The sequence below is a fragment of the Myotis davidii genome, unplaced genomic scaffold (assembly GCF_000327345.1).
Source record: "Myotis davidii unplaced genomic scaffold, ASM32734v1 scaffold854, whole genome shotgun sequence".
NCBI lineage: Eukaryota > Metazoa > Chordata > Mammalia > Chiroptera > Vespertilionidae > Myotis > Myotis davidii.
This window is the reverse complement of record NW_006285939.1, coordinates 1,500,479-1,521,253: the sequence shown is the minus strand read 5'-3', so window position 1 is coordinate 1,521,253 and position 20,775 is coordinate 1,500,479. Positions and strand designations below refer to the sequence as shown.

At 54.2% G+C, this 20,775-nt stretch overlaps 1 protein-coding gene across 1 annotated transcript in view; it reads right to left on the bottom strand.

The window, feature by feature from the left end:
- WDFY4 (WDFY family member 4) overlaps positions 1-20,775 on the bottom strand; it is a 258,657-nt gene that overhangs the window by 7,138 nt on the left and 230,744 nt on the right. The window contains exons 52-58 of the mRNA XM_006757129.2: positions 14,458-14,611; positions 14,178-14,269; positions 9,647-9,859; positions 7,192-7,336; positions 5,472-5,656; positions 5,096-5,254; positions 468-647 (exon numbers count right to left, since the gene is read on the bottom strand). Of these exons, the coding sequence (XP_006757192.1) occupies positions 468-647; positions 5,096-5,254; positions 5,472-5,656; positions 7,192-7,336; positions 9,647-9,859; positions 14,178-14,269; positions 14,458-14,611 (1,128 nt within the window). The remainder of the gene's footprint in view (positions 1-467; positions 648-5,095; positions 5,255-5,471; positions 5,657-7,191; positions 7,337-9,646; positions 9,860-14,177; positions 14,270-14,457; positions 14,612-20,775) is intronic.

The window sequence follows — 20,775 nt, the reverse complement described above, 5'->3', positions numbered from 1 at the left end:
CTCTCTCTCTCACACACACACACACACACACACACACACACACACACACACACTTTCCCCATAGGCAGCCAGCATAGAAAGACAACAGCACTTCCTGCCATGGAGACCAGAGGTACCTGCTGAGTCCCCACTGATTTGCAGGCAACAAGCTGAATTAGTAAGTTCAGCAGACCCCTCACCAAAGCCAACCTCTTGCCATACTCCATGGTCCCCCTGCCAGAACGGAGACCTTCCACTGCCCCCGCTATCCCAAGGGAGAAGAGAAGGAAGCACAGAATGAAACCTAGACCCCCTTGCTGCACATGCTAATGGCTCCATCCTGCCTGTGTAGAGAATGCTCTGCACATCTGGGACATTCTCAACTTCCGGATGCTCAGCCCCTGGGTTTCTCGAGGGCACCACCTACCATGCAAACAGCCAGGCTCACAGACATGTCAAAGACACAGATGTTGAGAAAGGGGCCTCACCGAGATGTCGCTGATGGCCACAGCAGATATGGCCTCCTGGTGGGTGGGCAGGCGGGCCACATGGGTGAGGTAGTCCAGGTCCCACAGGATGCAGGTGCAGTCCTGGGAGCCGCTCACCAGGATGCTGAAGGTGACCGATGCTGCCAGGCAGGTGACAGTCTGGGTGTGTCCATACAAGGCCTGGGACAAGAGACAGGACCACAGGTTAGGGGAGGGACCACCAATCCAGCTGCTTGATGAGATGCTCCACTCTTCCTTTCACCGTCCGGCCCCAGGTGAGGAAACAGAGGTGGAGTGATTCAGTGATTCCAGAGCCTGCAGGGTATGTGAGCGTGTGTGTGAATGTGTGAGAGTGTGTTAGTGTATGTGGCTATGTGCATGTATGAGAGCGTGTGAGGGTGAGTGTGTGTGTGTGTCTATTACGTGAGTTATATGTGAGTGTGTGTGTCTGAGTATGAGTATGTGTGTGTATGTGAGAATGTATGAGTGTGAGTGAGGGTGTGTGTAACTATGTGTGTATGAGTACGTGTGTGTATGTATGCGTGTGACTGTATGTGAGAGTGTGTGTATGTGTGTATGTGACTGTGTGGGTGAGACTGTGTGTGTGCGGGGGGAGGCACCTGCGTGTGTGTGAGTGTGTGTGAGTGAGCGTGCACACATGGCTGCCCTTAGTTCCATCCGTCCCCGGGTTGAGGCCCAGCTGGGAGGAGCAATGTCCCTTTATCATAACCCAGAAGAGGCGGGAGCACCTGTGCTCTGTCCCCTGTATGTGTCTCAAGGGCTCTGTCTACGTGCACCCCAACCGGCAGCATACACATCGCTGGGAGCTGGTTGCACAGGCAGACCCTCGGGTCCTCTCCCAGACTACGACTTAGAAACTCCATGGAGCCCACCCCAGGTCTTCACAAACCCTCCAGGGAGCTTTCACGCACACTCAAGTTTGGGCACCACACTGAGGGACCCCAGAAACACAGTGACCCTGAAGAAAGCAGGGAGCTTAGGTCATAGCTAACAGGGGTGACTTTTCAAGTCCGATGGAGCCAGGCTCAGAGCCAGTTGGCCATGTGGCAGTGAGTGACTCCGACTCAGTGTCAGACCCTCAGGTTGGCCTGTGCAGGGTCAGGCCTGGTTCGTGAATGGTTATGTGTCCAGATCTGGCCAGAGGGCTTGTTCCCTAGAGACACGTGCCAGGAGCTGGGAAGTGCTACTGGCACGGGCGTGGTCACAACCACCAGAGGCTCAGGCGGGTGCTGTGAAGCTGCTGCCCACGCACGTGCCTCTCTCCTCCGGAACCAGATGCGGAGGTGGCCATCTGAGATAGTCACCGCTTCCCTGGTGGTAAACCTCCATCTTCAGAACAGACCATGCTCATTTGGGTCAAAGCTGTCACCTGCCTGGTCACAGCAATGAAAAGTTCTGCCTTGGATTTCCGTGTCCTCAGTGGAACCTAACATGGCACCACTGGATGGTGCTGGAAGGTTCTGGGCGTGGCCCACGGAGGATCTGGGTCATCAAGGAACACAGAAACCGTCTGAATGGAGGAAAGTGGGGGGTTTGGCGTAAGCTTTCTGGCTTCTTCCCAGGGTGAGTTAAGTCTGATGACTCAGTTCTGTCCACAGGGGACACAGTGACTCCAAAGAGTGACAGCCAGTGGACGGAGCAAGGCTGGGGTTCTAAGAGAGAAGCAGGTTAGTGGGGCGGGGCTGCTGCTCTCTGGGGAGAGCACACACAGGCACCCCGACCCACAAAGGCAACAGCACCGGCCCCTGGAAAGGCCTGGGAAACCAGAGAGGGCGGCAGCTTCAATGTGTCCTCGACCAGTTCCTTTGCTCCTCAGTTACACCTCTCTCCACTGTCAGTTAAAATGCCTCATTATGTCATCTTGTACTGAAGTGAAGTCGCAAACATTAAATAAATGAAGGCCTCTGGAAATGCTGCTTCATGCCGGGTGCCGTGGTGAGCCGGGCCCTCCTAGCTAAGCATGGAGGCACCACAAAGCAATGGGGCTGCCACAGAGCAGCGTGTCGCTGCTCCACTTCCGCGTCTGAAAACGCATCTCAAGGAGACAATTCATCAGAAGCGACCAGCCACCTGCGGAGGATGCGGCCTGCCGCCTGTTCGATCCGTTCGCGCTTGGAAACAGCGGCTGACGGGAATGTGGTGGGTGCCATGGACCAGCTGAAATGTAATCCCACGGAAATGAAATCTTGGGGAACAAATGAAATGTGAATTATAGAGACTGTAGGAAAGCAAAACCAATCTGATAGGCTGTGTGGACGCGGACTAAACACATCCACATAATGGTCAGGATGGCATGGATGTGTGTGCCTGGCAACAGTGGCAGCTTCTATGGGGATTATAGGGAATCATTCTGCTTTGAAGTGAATTTGAAATTTGTCTTTAATGGTGTAATCTCCTTTAAAATAAAACAATTTCAAAATCTGTCCGTGGAGCTATTTAACGATGACTTCTCTATTTACCGGTTGGGGACAGGCCCCGCTGCTCAGTAGCTGGTAGACTGGGGACCCAAGGCCCTGGTACGGGTTTGACTTTGCCTAGAAGGATGGCCCACACCTTTTCCTCCTGACGAATCTGGGGAGAGGAGGGTCAGTTTTATGTTACGGTGTCAGTGGGCTCCACAGAGCATTTTCACTCCTGAGGGGGCCCGGGACCGTGGGGGAGGGCTGCTTCCCCGGCCCCCACGCCAGTTTGGGGTCAGGCTGTGCCTCTTGCCATTTCTGAGTGGGGCCTGGGAGAGGGGGCAGTCCCCAGGGCACTGCAGTCTTCACCTCGCTCTGGAATAGAGCCAGCCCTGGGCCACAGCGGCAGATGGGAAGGAAGGAGTAACGTGCCCCAGGGCAGGCAGGAGTGAGCACCAAGCTGCACAGAGGGCTCCACTGCCCTCATTGCCCGCTGCCCCTAAGGGTGCCGCCACCTCTGCAGGACGAACCCGCCCCAGTGCAGCCCCAGCACACCCCTCTGCATGACTACCGAGGGCCACCGCACACCACACGGGTGCTGGGGCGGCCAGACACACAGAGAACCCAGATCACATCCTGGGAAATGTGTCCCACTGAGGAAATCGGTCAGTAGTCAGCTGTGTGTGGTTAGCTTTGGTTTTGCTACGTTAGGGCTACGTGGCCAATGACCAAACAGACATCAGACAACATTGCATTTTAGTGGGGGAAGTGCCACCAGGGATCTTGGGCAGGTTCCAGAGCGCACAGGGAGAGTACGTGTTGCTCACAGTGGGACAGATCTGGACTGGAATGCAGACCCGACCTGTCTGGGGTCAGTTCTGAAAGTAGAACACCACCACCTGCTCTACAGGATCAGGTGCGGGTGCGGGTCATCCGGAAGCAGTGGGTGCCTGCCCTTAGCTGTGCATGGCGGTGCCTGGTGAGGTGGGACCAGGAGTCCTCTGCTGCCCACCACCTGGATGCTTTGCTCACCCCCTGCACGGCCCCTCTTCCTTTCATTTCCTGGCACCATGACTTTGGATGAGTTATGTAAGCTCCTTGCGCCTCTCCCCCAACCCCGTGTGCAGGGATGACACAGCACCTACAGGGCTGTGGAGGGGAGCATGCGGCTGCCCACAGAGAAGTGCCAGGGCAGAGGCCCCCACATGTCCCGAGGGCAGGACACCAGGGTCACTGGCGCTGATCTGCACGTGGCGCCTCTCATTGTTAAATCCATGTTGGGCACGGAGTGGTGCCCTCCATGACCCAGAGCCGATGCCACCTTCACACCTTCCTGTTGGGGCATGTGAGGCCTGTACCTGCCAAAGGCACTCCTGCCCTAGGGACTACACCTTCCCTAGACCTATACCTCCCCTAGGGACTACACCTGCCCTAGGGACTACACCTACTCTAGGGACTACGCCTGCCCTAGGGACTACACCTGCCCTAGGGACTACACCTGCCCTAGGTCTACACCTGCCCTAGGACTACACCTGCCCTAGGGACTACACCTGCCCTAGGACTACATCTTCCCTAGGCACTACACCTGTCCTAGGGACTACACCTGCCCTAGGACTACATCTGCCCTAGGGACTACACCTGCCCTAAGCCTACACCTGTCCTAGGCCTACACCTGCCCTAGGGACTACACCTGCCCTAGGCCTACACCTGTCCTAGGCCTACACCTGCCCTAGGGACTACACCTGCCCTAGGCCTACACCTGTCCTAGGCCTACACCTGCCCTAGGGACTACACCTGCCCTAGGCCTACACCTGTCCTAGGCCTACACCTGCCCTAGGGACTACACCTGCCCTAGGCCTACACCTGTCCTAGGCCTACACCTGCCCTAGGGACCTAGGTCTGCCCCTGCCCTAGGGACTACACCTGCCCTAGGTCTATACCTGCCCTAGGATCTACACCTGCCCTAGGGAGTACAGCTACCCTAGGGACTACACTTGCCCTAGGGACTCCAGCTACCCTAGGGACTACACCTGCCCTAGGTCTACACCTGCCCTAGGGACTACACCTGCCCTAGGCCTACACCTGCCCTATGGACTACACCTGCCCTAGGGGCTACACCTGCCATAGGGACTACACCTGCCCTAGGGACTACACCTGCTCTAGGGACTACACCTGCCCAGATCCCCACTCCTGCCTGAGGTATGGTACCTGCTTGAGGTGCAGGCCGCTGGGGCGGCCTTTGGCCATACTGAGCTCCCATACGCAGACCACGGAGCTGTCCCCAGAGGTGACGATTGTCGTGGGGGATGGGCACACGGCACACAGACAGCGGCCCCAGGCAGCCAGGTTCTCGAACGTCATCAGGACCTGAGGGAGACAGCAGGACTCGCGCTAACTCGGGAGCTTCACTCCTCAGGAGGTGGTTGGGGGCTCAGCCCAGGAGGGCCCTGGCACAGTCACGTGACCCCTCTCGCTCCCGCTTGGGCACAGCCACGTGGGGGACAGGGGCACAGGGACTTGCCTGCGTTCGGCCTGCCCACCTGACACCTGTGTCCCATCGCTAGGCTGCCAGCCTGGCCCTCACCTTGTCGGAGCCATAGCTGCCCAGGCAGCAGCTGAGGTCATCGGCGCCCCAGCAGAAGGTCCTGCTCCAGGCAGGCGGCAGCAGCAGCTTGCCCCTCTCCACGGCCAGGACGCTATTCTCAGTGGGGACGATGTGGCCGATGGCGCCTTTGGGGGACTCTGAGCCTAGAGAGAAAAGGTACATATCTGCCCCCCAGTCAGTATGGAGGAGCACACGCGTTAAAGGACCACACCCCTTTATCTGGGACCCCAAAGGAGCCAGGGCAGGCAACTGGCCTCAGCACAGCACATGCCCTGTCAGGAACCACTGACTGAGGCACCTCTGTCCTAGCCTCACTCCAGGGGCCACCTAGACCCTGACCCAAGGGTGTCTCCTGGCCCTGAGGGTGTCTCCTGGCCCTGAGGGTGTCTCCTGGCTCTGAGGCTGTTCCCTGGCCTGAGGATGTCCCCTGGCCAGTTCCACCCTGACTGAGCCAATGAGCTCAGTGTGTGGCCATGCAGGAAAAGGGCTGTGGGTGGCCCTGCAGGTTGTCAGTGTCATTTCAGGAATGATGGAAGGGGAGGAGGGGCCATGGCTGGGGGGCAGATGGCACAAAGCCATAGGATCTTGGTGTTCTGTCCTTCCTGTCCTCTTAGGCACTGGATTTAGCAGGGCTGGGTGTGCAAGCACACTGTTCTGGGGCTTCAAATGGAAAAACTACAATAAACACACACACACACACACCCCTCTCTTTCATGTACACACACACACACACACACCCCTCTCTCTCTCTCATGTACACACACACACACACACCCCGCTCTTTCATGTACACACATACACACACACACCCCTCTCTTTCATGTACACACAGACACACACACACACACCTCTCTCTCTTTCTATGTACACACACACACACACACACACCCCTCTCTTATATACACACACACACACACACACACACCTCTCGCGCATGTACACACACACACACACACACCCCTCTCTCTCTTTCATGTACACACACACACACACACACACACACACATGTACTCCCCGGGATCAGAATGTTCCATCCAGTGGTATTGCCCAGGTCAGCGCCTGTCCCCGGAGGCACAGACATCAGACTTCACACACAGCGTCTCTAGGAAGTGACGGGCTGGAACCCACATCCAGGCCATCAGGCCCAGCACGTCCTCCTATTAATGGGCTGCAGACCCACTTGGTGCCAGGAGTAGCGATGACTGCAGGTACCAGGCCAGGAGGCTGCAACCCTCCCTTGGCTAACCTGGGGCCTCCCCACTCAGCTCTGAAAGCGAGGAGGGTATGTGTGTGAGAGAGAAAGACAGAGGGTGTGTGTGTGTGTGTGTGTGTACATGAGAGAGGGGTGTGTGTGTGTATGAGAAAGAGACAGAGGGTGTGTGTGTGTGTACATGAAAGAGAGGGGTGTGTGTGTACATGAAAGAGACAGAGGGTGTGTGTGTGTGTACATGAAAGAGAGGGATGTGTGTGTGTGTACATGAGTGAGGGGGTGTCTCAGATAGACACACACATGGACAGACAGGTCTGATGGAGCTCATCTTGTACAGAGTTCCTCTCCAAGCAGATGCCTCCCCCGGTTCCTGCTTCGACCCCAGACTCAGTCAGACGGAGCCCCCGTCTGTGCCCTGAGCCCCAGAGGAGCAGGTCCTGAAGGGACAACTATGGAACCAGAACCAAAGCAAGCAGGGCCCGTGCTCACCTTTGACTGTGACCTGGGAGGGCCGCAGGGACTGCAGGCTGCAGGGAAAGGGCTGTGGGTGGCCCGGCAGGCTCGAAGGTGTGACATCCTTTCCAGGTGAGGGCTTCCCTGCCGCCGTCCGGGCTGGGTGGGGCTTGGTGAAGAGCTGGAGAGACACGGGGACAGAACGTTAGGGCTGACGCCAGAGGAAAAGCTGGCCATGTCAAGTAGCAGCCGCGCCTCTGCTCTGTGCGCCTGGCCCGGCCCTGCAATCAGGGACATCATCAGCATAAACAGAAGCACCTGCCTGAGCCCTGGGATGTGGCCAGAGCCGCGGTTCCTCTCAAGGCCACAGTGCAGGACTGGCGGGCACAGCTCCACTGGCTGCGGGCTGTCTGCTCCCCAGGCTGCCTGGGACAAGGATGTGCTCACTGGGCGTCCTGCCCTGGAGCTGCCTCTCCACCCAGGGCCAGAGGGTCCCTCTCCCCTTCAGACCATGCCCTCCCCATCTGCTGGAGCAATTCCCGTGGGTTCCCTCCCCTGATACTCTGGCCAGCACACCTTCCTGCATCAGGAGTTCGAGTATTTCAAAGAGCACAGGCAGACCCCATTAGTAGACTTTATTTCTTTTTCTTGGATTTTTATTGTCAAATTGTCCCCAATGCCAACCTTTGGGCATAAGGAGGCAAAGCAGGAAGGGCGAGGGCTCGCTGACTGCGGAATCCTCACTGGGCCTGGGTGCGGCCGAGGCCAGCGCCAGCCAGCCACCGGGCCCTCCGTTCCCGAGTTCCTGCTGGGTGCCAGGATGCCCGGTGCCAGGATGCTGGGGGGCTGAGGTGGGTGCTGGCCTCAGAGGGGCGCCCGGGCACAGGTGGGGCTCGGTGGGCTGCTGGGCCTCTGAGCAGCGTTGGCCCCAGCTCTACTAAGCCCTCCCTCAGGTGCTGAGATACCTCAGAGGGCTGGGAGGGTGGTACAGAGGCAGAAACCAGAGGTGATTTGATGTGAGCATTGACTATGGAACTCTTCCCTGCCCAGCAGAGCCACCAAGGTGGCCCTGGCATGCGTCAGCAGACAGCCCGCTGGGTGGGACAGTGCGCAGTCTTCAGGGGGGGACCGCGTGAGGAATCCGAATTCTGCTAATTACTTAGAAATTTTTGTACAAGCTCTATGAAATGCCATTAAGTAAAATCAGAATCTGAAAGTGTATGCACTCCATGATCACTAACATGAACACACTTTTCCTTGTGATCAAGGCCTGTGAGTATATAACACAGAACACAGGCGGGGGTGATTGCTGTTTTGAATTATTTCATTGTTTTATCTGTATTATTCTAATTTTTAAATGAAAGAAATAAAATCAGGCTACCCAAGCTTCTCTCCTGAGAGGCCCTCCTTCCCGCAAACGTTCCCTGAGAACCGCATTTGGGTGCACCAGCCGTCCCGCTGTCCAAGGCCCCCTTGGGCCTTCCACGCCCCCCACTGGGAGCCGAGCAAACACAAGCCTGTCCCCATGACCAGGCAGGAGAGAGTTCATTTGTTTCGCATTAACTGAGAGGAGCCTATCCAGCTCTCCTGTGAGGGAGGCACTCCCAGGATGGTCCTGGAATTGGCGGTCTTGTGCATTACGTCCTCAGGGTGACCTCTGACTGCCCGGGTGGGCCATAGCTGGGGGCCAGGCTTCTGAGCCCAGGTGGCGGAGCTCAGGGGTGAGATCTCTCCACACTGAACTGAAGCGGAAACCCAGAGAGCTAGCATCACGTAAACAACTATTTCACTTTCCCGCACGCCATTCATCGGGTGCCCACCTGATGCACAGCCCACACTGCCCCGGACCATCCTGAGGGGTGGGGCCAGCGGGGCACAGGCTCACGTGAGACCTTGCAGCCCCACCAAGGCCCAGGGCAGGCTGAGGTGCCTCTCACAGGGGCCATGTGACCTGGGTTCTGGAGCAGCCAGGTGAGGCCAGAGCACTCCCTCTGTCACCTGCTCATGGTGCCATTGTAGGCAACTTACTCTGAGCCTCCTTGTCCACATCTGTGGAAGAATGACTCCTTACACAGAGCTTGTGGAAGAATTCCGTGAGGCCACCACACTAATGAGTAACACTGGTAACCATATCTCAGGGACACCTGAGCCCTTGACACCTTCACTCACTGGATCTTCACAACCACTCTAGGGACAGGTGCATATAAAGAATTAAGTCCTGTGGGTCTATCAGGGTGCCCTCAGATGCATCGGAGCTGAATGTAGCCTTCCTATTAGCGTTAACACTGTCATCACCTTCATCATCGATGCCACTGAGGGCCAGCCTTGACGCTGAAGGCACAGGAGGGTGATCGGAGACCGCTTGCTGTTTGGTCCTCTTGTCTTCTGGTCGCTCCCAGCTCAGGAGAAAATGTCCTCTCTCCCCGCCCCCCAAGCTCACGCTGTGCACACTTATTTGACAAAGGAAGATAAAGGACATGGCATGCCGTACCTGTTTGGGCACCTGCCCAAAGTTGCTGACAAACCCCAGGATGGTGTTCCTGATCAGGGGGTCCCCAATGCTGCCGAGGTCCACTTTGTCTCCATAGAAGTAGGGGTGGAAGGTGTTCACCGCCTCCACTGCGGCCGACCCCTGCTGCTTGTACCCAAAAATGAGGTCTATCCAGTGGTGGAGGTTGGCACTGACGAAGTCACTTTCCAAAGCCTGGAAGCAAAGCCCAAAGAGCATGAAAAACGCAGGCCTCCCAGAGGCTCATGTGCTCACTGCACAGACCAGGATGGCAAAGGTTCGGGGTGCAGGACGCTGGCTCTCACAGGAAATGTGGGATGCCTCCCTGGACTTGACGAGTTCTCAGTGGGCAGACGTGCGGGCCACCCACGAACCACCCAACTCCTGTCTCCAGCTGCTGTAAAGAGCTGGCTGTTCCCACCACCTGCTCATCTATTCCGGAAGGTAATCCCGAGGACCAGAACCTCCCTGTGGACCTGGCCTGAGAGCGAGCGCCAAACGGAAGAGGCCAATCTGACCCAGGAGGAAGGGCGTGCTGACTGACGGAGTGCTGAGAGGCTGGGCCCAGGCCCTGCAGAGCAGAGGACACACTCAAGGAGGACAGGAGCCAGCACTGCCGCTCATGATCCCTAATGCCTCTGTCCTCCAGTTTCCTCATCTGTAAAACAGGGGCAGTGATCGTGCCTTCTCAGTGGGTCCTGTGCAGATGAGTGTGTGCCCCTGCCTGGTGCACAGTGATCTCCACGTGGTATCAGCTGCCATGGTCACCCACCAGGTACCGGGCACAGCTTGGGGTTTAAGTGTGTTGTCTGCCCATGAGCATTCCTTTTCGCTGGCAGGAATGATTACCCCACTTCTGGGCAGGCTCCTATGTGGTTTTTGAAACTACTTCCCAGCCCCCAACCCTGAGACCTCAGAACTCCACAGGGGTATCCTGCCTCACTGAGCAGATCCCACTTCACTCAAGTTCTAGGATTACTGACTGGTCTGGGCCTTCCCAAGTCATTCCTAGAAGGAAAGGCCAGAATCTGCCTCTGTGGTGCAGCGCAGCCCCCAGGAGCGTGAGCTCTCCTGATGGGGGTGCCCCGTGCAGCCCAGGGCAAGCGGCAGCAAGAGTAGCTCACCCTTGCACCTACAGGGTGAGTGTGAGGCCTTGAGGCACATTCTGTCCATTTGCAGGCTCTCTCTCTGTCGCCAGGCATGAGGACAGATGTTCCAGACTCGGCCACTGGCCACCGAGCCTGTCTCTATGCTTACAGCCTCCACCTGGGACTGACACTTCACTGCTCTCAGAACATTTGCCTGCCACCAGGGTGACACCTGACAGGAAGCAGACAGGATTAGCATAGGGACTGTCTACACTGCAGGGGGTGGGGGGGTGGGGAGGCAGGGAGGATAATTGTAGGAAGTAGTTAAGTACCAGCAAGGTGAGGATGTGGCTTTCACCAACTGGGATGTTTGAGTGAGTGATTTTGAAGACAGAGCAGTTACATTTGGGTTACATGTGCCTATGGGAGAGGGTGGCTTTAGGTCAAATGGAGGTAAAAGTCATGGAGAGTGAAGCTTAAGGAACTGAGAGGCGAGAGGCTAAAGTCACTGAGAGAGATGGCAGATCTTGGGCTCTGCTCAGCGGACACAGTACCACCTCGCGGGTGAATGGGGACATGCAAGCACTGCCCCATGGCTTCTCTTGCTCCTGTGTAGCAGCTGTTGAGAAATACTGCCCATCTAGGTGCCCTACTCTGAGCCAGCACCATCCATGGGGCTGCACCCATGAAGGGTTGAGCAGACCTGGGCGCCCTCGCTAAATCTTTTCTGCTTCCTGTCAGGTGTCCCCTGTGGTGCAGGCAGACATGCTGGCTCCCAGTGGGAGCTGCTCCTGAGGGATGAAGCGCAGGTCCCATCTAGAGGCAGTCAGCTTGGGAAGCGCCACCCTACCTACCAGTCTAGATGTGACTTCTTCTGTAAGTCTTCAGCTACAGGACTTCTAGTCAGCTGGTCTTTAGTTGGCTATTCAGGTGGATTCTTTTATAATTTAATTGCAATTCCCATGTGGTCCTGGGAGGAGGTGAGTGTAACTTCCACCTGCTCCATCCCCAGCCTGGGTTCCCTTGACTTTATCCTGGGCAGTTTATGTTGTGTCTGAGCGTGGATCTCTTTGAGTTTATCCTTCATGGAGTTTCTTGAGTGTCTTGGATATATAAATTAACGCATTGCATAAGTGTGGGGTATTTTTGGACATTATTATTTCAAATATTCTTTCTACCCCTCTCTCTCCTTTCCTGTTGGTAGTTCCCTATGTATATGTTAATATACTTGATGGCATTATACAGGTCTCTAGGCTCTGTTTATTTTTCTTCATTAATTTTTCTTTTTTTTTCTTAAACTTGATATTTTTAATTGATTTATAATTAAAGTTTTATTCTTATGTCTGTTCAAACCCGCTATTAATTTCCTCTACTGAATTTTTCATTTTAGTTCATTTTCATTTCAACTTCACAATTTCTATTTGCCTCCTTTCTACACTTTTATCGCTTTATTGATATTCTCTATGGGTGAGAAGTATTTATCATACTGCCCCTTAATTCTTTAGACATGGTTTTATTTAGTTCTTGGAACATATTTGCAATCGCTGATATGGGAGAGGGTGGCTTTAGGTCAAATGTCTTTGTCTAGTAAGTTTGGACTTGCTTCAGTGTAGTTCGGTTGACTGTCCTGCCCCCCACCTTTGTGTGGCCCATACTTCGTTTCACTTGGCATGCCTTACAGAACATTGAGCCTTTAAATAATATGTGTGGCGATTCTGGAAATCACTCTCCCCTCTCCTGGGACTTGTTGTGGTTGGTGCTGTTGTTGGATTGTTTGTTTAGTGATCTTTCTGAACGAGTTCTATGACGTCTGTATGTTTGTTGTGTGTGGCCACTGAAGGCTCTGCTCTGTTAGCTTAATGTTAGCTAATAAGTGGATGAAGATTTCTTTAAATACTTGAAACCAGTAGGTCTCGGTCTGACAAGGCTCTCTCTCTCTCTCTCTCTCTCTCTCTCTCTCGTTAATCCTTACAGGGGATATTTTTCCATTGATTTTTAGAGAGAGTGGAAGGAAGGGAGAGAGACACATGACACACAGAGAGAAATATCAATGTGAGACTGACACAGCTATTGGTTGCTTCCTGCAGGTGCCCAACCTGGGGCAAGGGATTTAGCCTGCAAGTGAGGTACATGTCCTTGACCAGAATCAAACCTGGGACTCTTTGGTCCATGGCCAACGCTCTATCCACTGAGCCGAACCAGCTAGGGCAAGGGGTTCTCTTTGAGTGTTAGGGAGTGGTTTCAATGTTCAGCCAGACAGTGACAAACTCTGCCTTTCCCTTCACTTGTACTGAGCCTGGATGTCAGCCGGAAGTGAGAGCTAGGGCCACTGTGGGTCTTTCTTGAGCAGTAGCACAACCTTGTGCATGAAAACAGCCCTGCAATGTGTGTCCTTCTAGGTTCCCAGGGATATTTCTAACTCTTTCAAGGCCTCCTAGAAACAGCTCATTCCCCACTTAAGCTTTGTAGTTAGCCACAATCTCGTTTGCTGATTAGTATCTACTGCCTTTCAGCCACAGTGTTCATTGTTTCTGATTGTTTTTGACAAGTGCCACTGAAGAAAAGGCTGCCACCCTAGGCAGGCTCCAAGGGGCCTTCAGGTTTATTACTTGTTGGTCCTCTACCAGTTGATAAACACTAAACACTAGTGTGGTTCGGTTTCTCACTAGTGTGGGTGGGTAAAAGGGATGAAGTCTCATGTACATACTTCCTGTGGACACATTTTCACTTCTCTTGGGCAAAGAGTCACAAGGAGAATTGCTGTAGCAAATGCACCTCGCCTTTCTAAGAAATGGCCACGGTGTTCTTCAAGCTGGCTGCACTACTTTGCTTTTCCTGTCAGCAACGCACGATGGATTCTGGTTGCTCCACGCTCTTGCATACTCCTGATTTCATCTGTATTTTACCTTTTAGCCATTCTTGTGAATGTGTGGGCATCCCATTGCCGGTTTAACGTATGCTTCCCGGACGAGTGATGTTGAACATTTCTTCATGTGTTGACACTAACCCAGTATAAATGGCCTCTGCCCTTCCCCCATCAGCCTCTCTGGGTAAAAAGCCAAGTCCTCCCAGGCCTGGTGAGTCCTCTGGCCAGCGGGGGCCTCCGGGGCCTCCCGTCTCTGAATTATCCTGGGAAGTTTGGCCCAGGGTGTGGCCCTTCCTGCAGGGCCGGCTAATGACACTGACTTGCCCTCCAGGGCATCCAGGAATCTGAACTTGCTTCCCTGGTGACCGCTCCTGGAGCTCTTGGAAGCCTCAGGCCCAAGCATCCTCTGGCCAATGGGGCAGGAGCTCTCTGGACAAAAGGGCCTCAGAAGCACTCGTGGCGAGCCCCCCAAGGACCCAGGAAGTCTCCCTGGAGACTGAGGGATGCTGAGGTCTTCACGCAGGGTTCTGGGACTGTGGCATGACCCTGCTCAACTCACCTGTCTGTGCAGGCTGATGAATTTTCCAGGGTCCCCATCTGCCCAGGGAGGGAGCTGCACGTCCCCCAGTGCCGTCCCATCCTGCATGCAGCCTGAGGAGGTGAGACACAGCAGGGCTTTGGTAAATGGGAGTGCAAACTAAACTAGGAGTCAGGGCATAACACTGTGCTGTCCAGGATGCTGATCTGTGCAGATGGGGCTGTGGACTGTGCTGCTCAGCAAAGATGGTGACAGCCCTGGGCTGTGGGAAAGAGCTGCCGCCTCCCAGGCCTCTGCTCACCGAACTCCACGGCGTTGCAATTGGTGAGGAACTCGGGCAGGAAGAAGAACTCCGGGGTCAGCTCCCGCACGTCACTCATGTTCTCTCTGGAGGCCGACTCCCATGCGCCCTTCACGCTGTGGAACATTCTGTCTGCCACATCGAAGCTCCCGCCCTGCGGGGAAAGAAGCGACATGAAGAGCTACCCATGTGAGAACCCGGCCGTGTGGCACCGCCGTGTGGGCCTCCATCTGTCCATCTGTGGCTGAGACGTGGGGCTGCCACTGGAACTCGTCACTCATTCCCCCACGCACACTCAGGCCTAGTCCGCGATGTGCGCGATGGCTCCTCACACACCTATTCCACGTACTCAGGTTGCGCTGGGAGCTTCCACAGAGGAGGCATGAATGACAACTGGAATAAAGGGGCAGACCAGAGAGGAGGCCATGACCATGTGTCTGACCGCTCCCCGCCTTTGCTGAGGGCAGGCTCTGAATCAGACCCAAGGACAGGGTCCAAAGAACCAACTGCAGGACTGAGCGCGGCTCAGACAGGCTACGTGCGGTCAGGGTTGGTTTAGTGGAGAAGTGGATCCCTGGAGAGTCCACACACCCAGGGACAAAGAAGACGGCCGCGTGCTAACTACAGGACAAGAAACGGGGGTGCGGGGGAGCAGGTCAGGTCAGGCCATCGGCCTAGCGTGGCCACATGGAACATAGCAGCCCGAGAGGGGGAGCAGGTCGGGGTGGAGGCTGGAGGCACAGCGGCCTTTAAGGGATGGCCACTGTGTATGGAGAGAGGACTGCAGCGCAGCCTAGGCCGCCTTGCTTCAGGGACCGCTTCCACAGGTGGCTGCAGACATGCCTGAGCTTGGACCAGGTAAAGCTTAGGGCAGTTTTTCGATTCCCTGTTCTTCTCATTCAGCACGTGGCCTTGGGGCTCAGAGGCGGCAGAGAGGTCCCCGTTGGAGGAATGGAGGCGCTGCGGGCAGAGGGGCTCCAGGAACAAAGGTGCAGAACCACACAGTTGGCCCCCCTTGTTCCTCCCCGCCCCCCACTACCTCACTTTCCAGTGGCCTAAGGTTTCCTGGCAGCATACAGGGCGAGCAAAGGGGGTTTACAGTTGTGAGTACGCGGAACAGTTTATTCCTGTATTTTTACTTATTAATGATTGTATTATTTTTCATATGAACAACTGTAACCCGATGTCTCCCCTGTATACCTAAGTGAAATGGGGCAGCACGTGGATGAGGGTTGAGGAGGCAGGCCTTGTCTCGGCCCGTCGGCCAGCGTCGGGCACTGCACGTACCTGCGCGGCCCTCGGTGGGCGCTGGCACCCGAGAGAAGCGACACTTTCACTTGCAGACCAGAAAGCAGGCTCAGCTAGTCCTGACAAAGCAGTGGGTGGCCGCATGGGGTCAGAGCCCTGATCGCACTGGCAAAGGCCCTGCTCTGTCTGGTTGGGTTCACCGGGAACCCGGGGCCTGGCACACACTCCCGAGGTGCCAACCTCGGCACCGGGCTGCTAGTCAACTTTCCAAGTCAGGTGTGAGGATCCCGTGAGATCAGCGGGTCACTCTGCACAGGGGCAGGGACACCGAGAGACCCCACTGCCCCGACCAAGCAGGACACTGGACGCGGGACGCTTACAGATGGGCCTTCCTCCAAGGTCACTGTGCTCTCGGGTGAAACTAGAGGCTGCGTCCACCGCTTGAGTCAAATAGAAATGGAAACGAAAGCGGAGGAGTGTTTTTAAATAGGCTGCACCTCCGAGCGGCTCCCTGAAACACATGACAGAGTATTTGTGTGTTGGATCTGCAGCCCCAGCCCTCAGCGCGGGAGACGGAGGCGCCTCCCGCCCGCTCTCCTGGCGCAGCCTTTATGAGAGCTGATGGTAACCTCTGAGAAGCAATAGGATTTGGTAATAAAAAGATTACCTGTATTAAATAAAAATAATATATACATAGGAAATACTGTTAGTGCTACAAATCTGGTTAAAGATATTACCACAAAGAAAAATGTTATTTTTTCACAGCTGTCTAATGCATTTTAGCAAAAGTAATATCTTTAAAACTTAAGCCTGTATTATTTATAAAGGAAGCAATAACTGATTTTCCTATTTCCTATATTAATAAATGTATTTGCATACATTTGTTTCAAAATTAATGGGCTCTCTCATTCCTGCAATACAAGAGCCGCGCCAGCCAGAGCCCCGGAGAAGGAGCTGCCATGTGCAGCGTGGGGGTCTGCGGCTGACAAGCCGGAGGCTGCCAGCAGGAGGCCCAGGGGTCTTGCCTCAGGAAAGGACGGAGGAAAAAAGGAAGAGAAGATAGAAGGATAAAGGGGAGAGAAAGAATGAGGCACAGGGGCGCAATTAAGGTTTAAAAGTGCCTTTTCATGAGGAAATTCCCAAGCGAAATAATATAGAACAACAAAACTCAGTCTAGAGATGTGATGGAAGCGAAGTGATGAGAGAGAACTGCTGAGCCAGGACCTGCTCCCAACACCGTTCTGCAGATGCGCTTGGTCATCGGGAGCAGTGGAGCCTGTGTGTCCTCACAGAACACAAAGGGACAGCAAAATCATTACCTGCAACAAAGGAGCAGCCTGCTCTTCGCAGCGGACTTTCCCAGGTGATACTGAATCAGAAGGCGAGGGGCCGAGGCTGGGGGTTCTGAGGCAAAGGTCATGGGCTTTGGGTTGGATGTGTGCCCGGCTATGATATTGCTCATATGTAAAGACTCCAGAAAGATATTTTGAATATTTAAGGGCTCAGAAGTAGGCCACCTTCTTATACCATATATAAGAATAAACTCAAAATGGATTAAAGACTTAACTGTTTGATTAGAAACCATAAAAATCCTAGAAGGAAACAGGGAAATCTCAGACATTTCTTACAGCATTATTTTTCCCCCACATATCTCCTTGTGCCAGGGAAGCAGAAGAAAAAAATAAATAAACAAATGGGACTACATGCAACTTAAAAGTTGTTGCACAGCAAAGGAAACCATCAACTAAATGAAAAGACAACCCACTGAATGGGAGAACATATTCACCAGAGATACATCTGATAAGGCATTGACATCCAAAACTTATAAAGTACTCAGACAACTCGACACCAAAAAGAAATCCAATTTAAAAAATGGGTAAAGGACCTGAATAAACACTTCTCCAAAGACGATAGACTGATAGCTAATAGACATATGAAAAGACAGTCAACATCACTACTCATCAGAGAAATGCAAATGAAGACCACAGCCAGCTATCACCTCCCACCTGGCAGAACAGCTGTTGCTGGTGAGGATGTGGAGGAAAGGGAGCCTTCTGCACTGCCAGTGGGAATGCAGACAGGAGCAGTCACCGTGGAAAATAGTATGAAGCTTCCTCAAAAAATTAAAAATGGAACCGCCCTATGACCCAGTAATTCCACTTCTGCGAATTTATCTGAAAAACACTAAAACACTGATTGCAAAGAATGTATGCATCCCTATGTTCAGTTCCTTGCAGTGTTATTTACAATAGCCAAGATTTGGAAGCAGCCCAAGTGCCCATCAGTAGATGAGTGGATGAAAAAGCTGTGGTACATTTGCACAATGGAATACTATGCAGCTGTAATAAAGGAAATCTTATCCTCTGTGACAACATAAATGGACCTGTAGAGCATTATGCTAAGGGAAATAAGCCAATCAGAGAAAGACAGATATTACATGATTTCACTTACATGTGGAATCCAATAAACAAAATAAACTAACAAACAAATAGAAACAGACTCATGGATACAGAGAACAGACTCACAGCTGTCAGAGGGGAGGGGGGTTGGGAAGATGAGTGAAAAAAGTGAAAGGATTAAACCAAAAAAAGAAACTCTTAGACACAGACAACAGTATGGTGATTACCAGAGGGAAAGGGGGTGGGGAAGGTAGGAGAGGGTAAAGGCGGGAAATGGTGATGGACAGAGACCTGACTTGGGGTGGTGAGCACACAGTACACTATGCAGATGATGTATTGTAGAACTGTACACCTGAAACCTATGTGATTTTATTAACCAATGTCATCCCAATAAATTCAACTTAAAAAAAGAATGTGACCCTAGGTATCCTTCTTCAATCAAAATACTTTAAGAAGCACTAGATCAGCCATGGGCAAACTATGGCCCGCGAGCCGGATCCGGCCCATTCGGCTGTTCTATCCAGCCCGCGGAGCCTTAAGAGCAGAGGGTTCTCTTGCTCTCCCCTCCGCTCCTTCACCAGCATCAGTGTTAACATGTATTAGTTCACACAAACACTCCATCCATGCTTTTGTTCCGGCCCTCCGGTCCAGTTTAAGAACCCATTGTGGCCCTCGAGTCAAAAAGTTTGCCCACCCCTGCACTAGATTTTCCTACACTCACCCACACTCACGTTCTCACTCACCTACATGCTTACACGCCACACGCTAATTTTTAGATGAATCAAAATTAACAGCAGTGATGGAAGATGTGACTGACAGTCTGCTGCTGAATGTTGAGGAGAGTTAAAATCAGAGGGACATCCCTAAGGAAGGTCTGTTATTTGCGAAGGAAACACCTCAAAGGCGCGCTCTCTAAAAGCACTGCCCTGCCCGAGGCGTCTGTGTGCACCGTCACACCGAGCCTCCGATCACGGCATTCTCAAACCCCAGTCCAATGTGGGCAGGAAACTTACCACAAACACAATCCATTCTTAACCCACAGGCACAGCAATCTCAGCACCTGCACGCGCTCACAGACACTCGCAGACACTGTGATAACTGGTGCTGGAAGGCCATTCTCCCTTCCAGGGGGCACTGCCCGAAACCAACCTCCCCACACCTATGTACCGGCACCGGCTGTAGCGCAGGCCGACACCGTCTCTTGACAGGTCCTTGTCCAGTCATTTGGAAGTGTGCCATGTGAACGCTCACTACAGGGCCTGTGGGCCCAGCAGCTGAGCTAACGCCGCTGTCCTCTGCCACCAGAGGCAGTGTCAGGGGAAGCACCTTAGCTTTGGAACCCAGACAACTTGGGTGGGAATCTTAGCATCCACTCCCAGTGTGAACTGGAGTGAGTTTCTTAATCCCTTTAACCTCCCATAGCCTCCTCTGCACACCTGGATGACTGTGGTGGCTGTAAGTGTGGGTGAGTGTGGGCGAGTGAGAATGTGAGTGTGGGTGTGTGTCAGTGTGTGGTGAGTGTAAAGTGTGTTAGTGTGCGTATCATGCCCATGTGTGTGATGTACCTCGTGCTGTGCCAGGCCCACAGAAAGGGGTGTGGAATGAGCCCAGCTCCAAGTCCCTGTCCTGTGACCGAGTAGGGACCCTGGGAAGCGATCCTGGGTGTGGGACAACCTCAGTGTCAAGGGGAGGTGACCAGAGGCTCCAAGAGGAGGAGGGATGTGGAGGCTGTTGCAGTGGCAGGTGGAGTGTGGGGAAGAGGGAGGGTCGGGCCGGGATGGAACGCGCTCCTGCGTCCGCGGTTTCGCAGCTTAGACACGGCTCAGCTTTCTGTGGGCTTCTCAGAAAACCGGGCCACGCTGCCCGCTGAGCTCCGAGCTGTGGCTCCCATGGCAGGCTTGGGAGGCCCACAGACCGGTTCAGCTCTCAGCCTTGCTCTTGACTGAGGATGGGCTGACTCCAGAGGAGCCATTAGCTTTCCCACCTGTGGGGCATGGCCTTTTACTCAACAAGCAAAACCCTCAAAGGCCCTGGAAAAGCCTGCTGCCTGCCCTGTGGGAGGAGAGGGCCTGCGGGGAGCACTGGGGTGGCCAGACGGTCCCCAGGCCGGGCCTCGCCCTCACGCCTGCGGAGCCGGGAGAAACGAGGCTCGGTTCCTCAGCACTGTTCCAATTAGAAAGTCCTAGAGCCAGGACTCTGTCCCCGGCCTGCGTGACTCTATGACTTCTGCCTTTCCTGACAGCCCTCCCTGAGTCAGAACAGTAAGAATTATACCTTCATTTCTACACATCTCTGCCTAGACCCCGTGGGCCCAGAGGCTCACAGGTGACAGCCGGGGCGGCCATGCACCGTGCCTCTCAGCTCTGCCTGCAGCGAGCATATGTCTTACAGGAAAACCAGCCGTCTCCCCTCAGGTGGTTCCGAAAACCCTTGCCCACCGCTGGTAGCAGCTGACTTCACACCGGCTGTGACTTAATTAACACAGCACTTTATTTCAGCTTCTGATTAAATGCAGCAGCCGCACCACTGTGCCCTCGCTGGGGCACCGGTTGCTCGCTGGCCTGCCCAGGCCGAGTCTGAGCGCAGGTCTGTGAGGCTCTTACTGGGGCAGAAGCAGGGCCCCGGGCTGTGGCCCAGCAGCAGCGTTCCCCCCCACCCCCCCCCGGGCGCG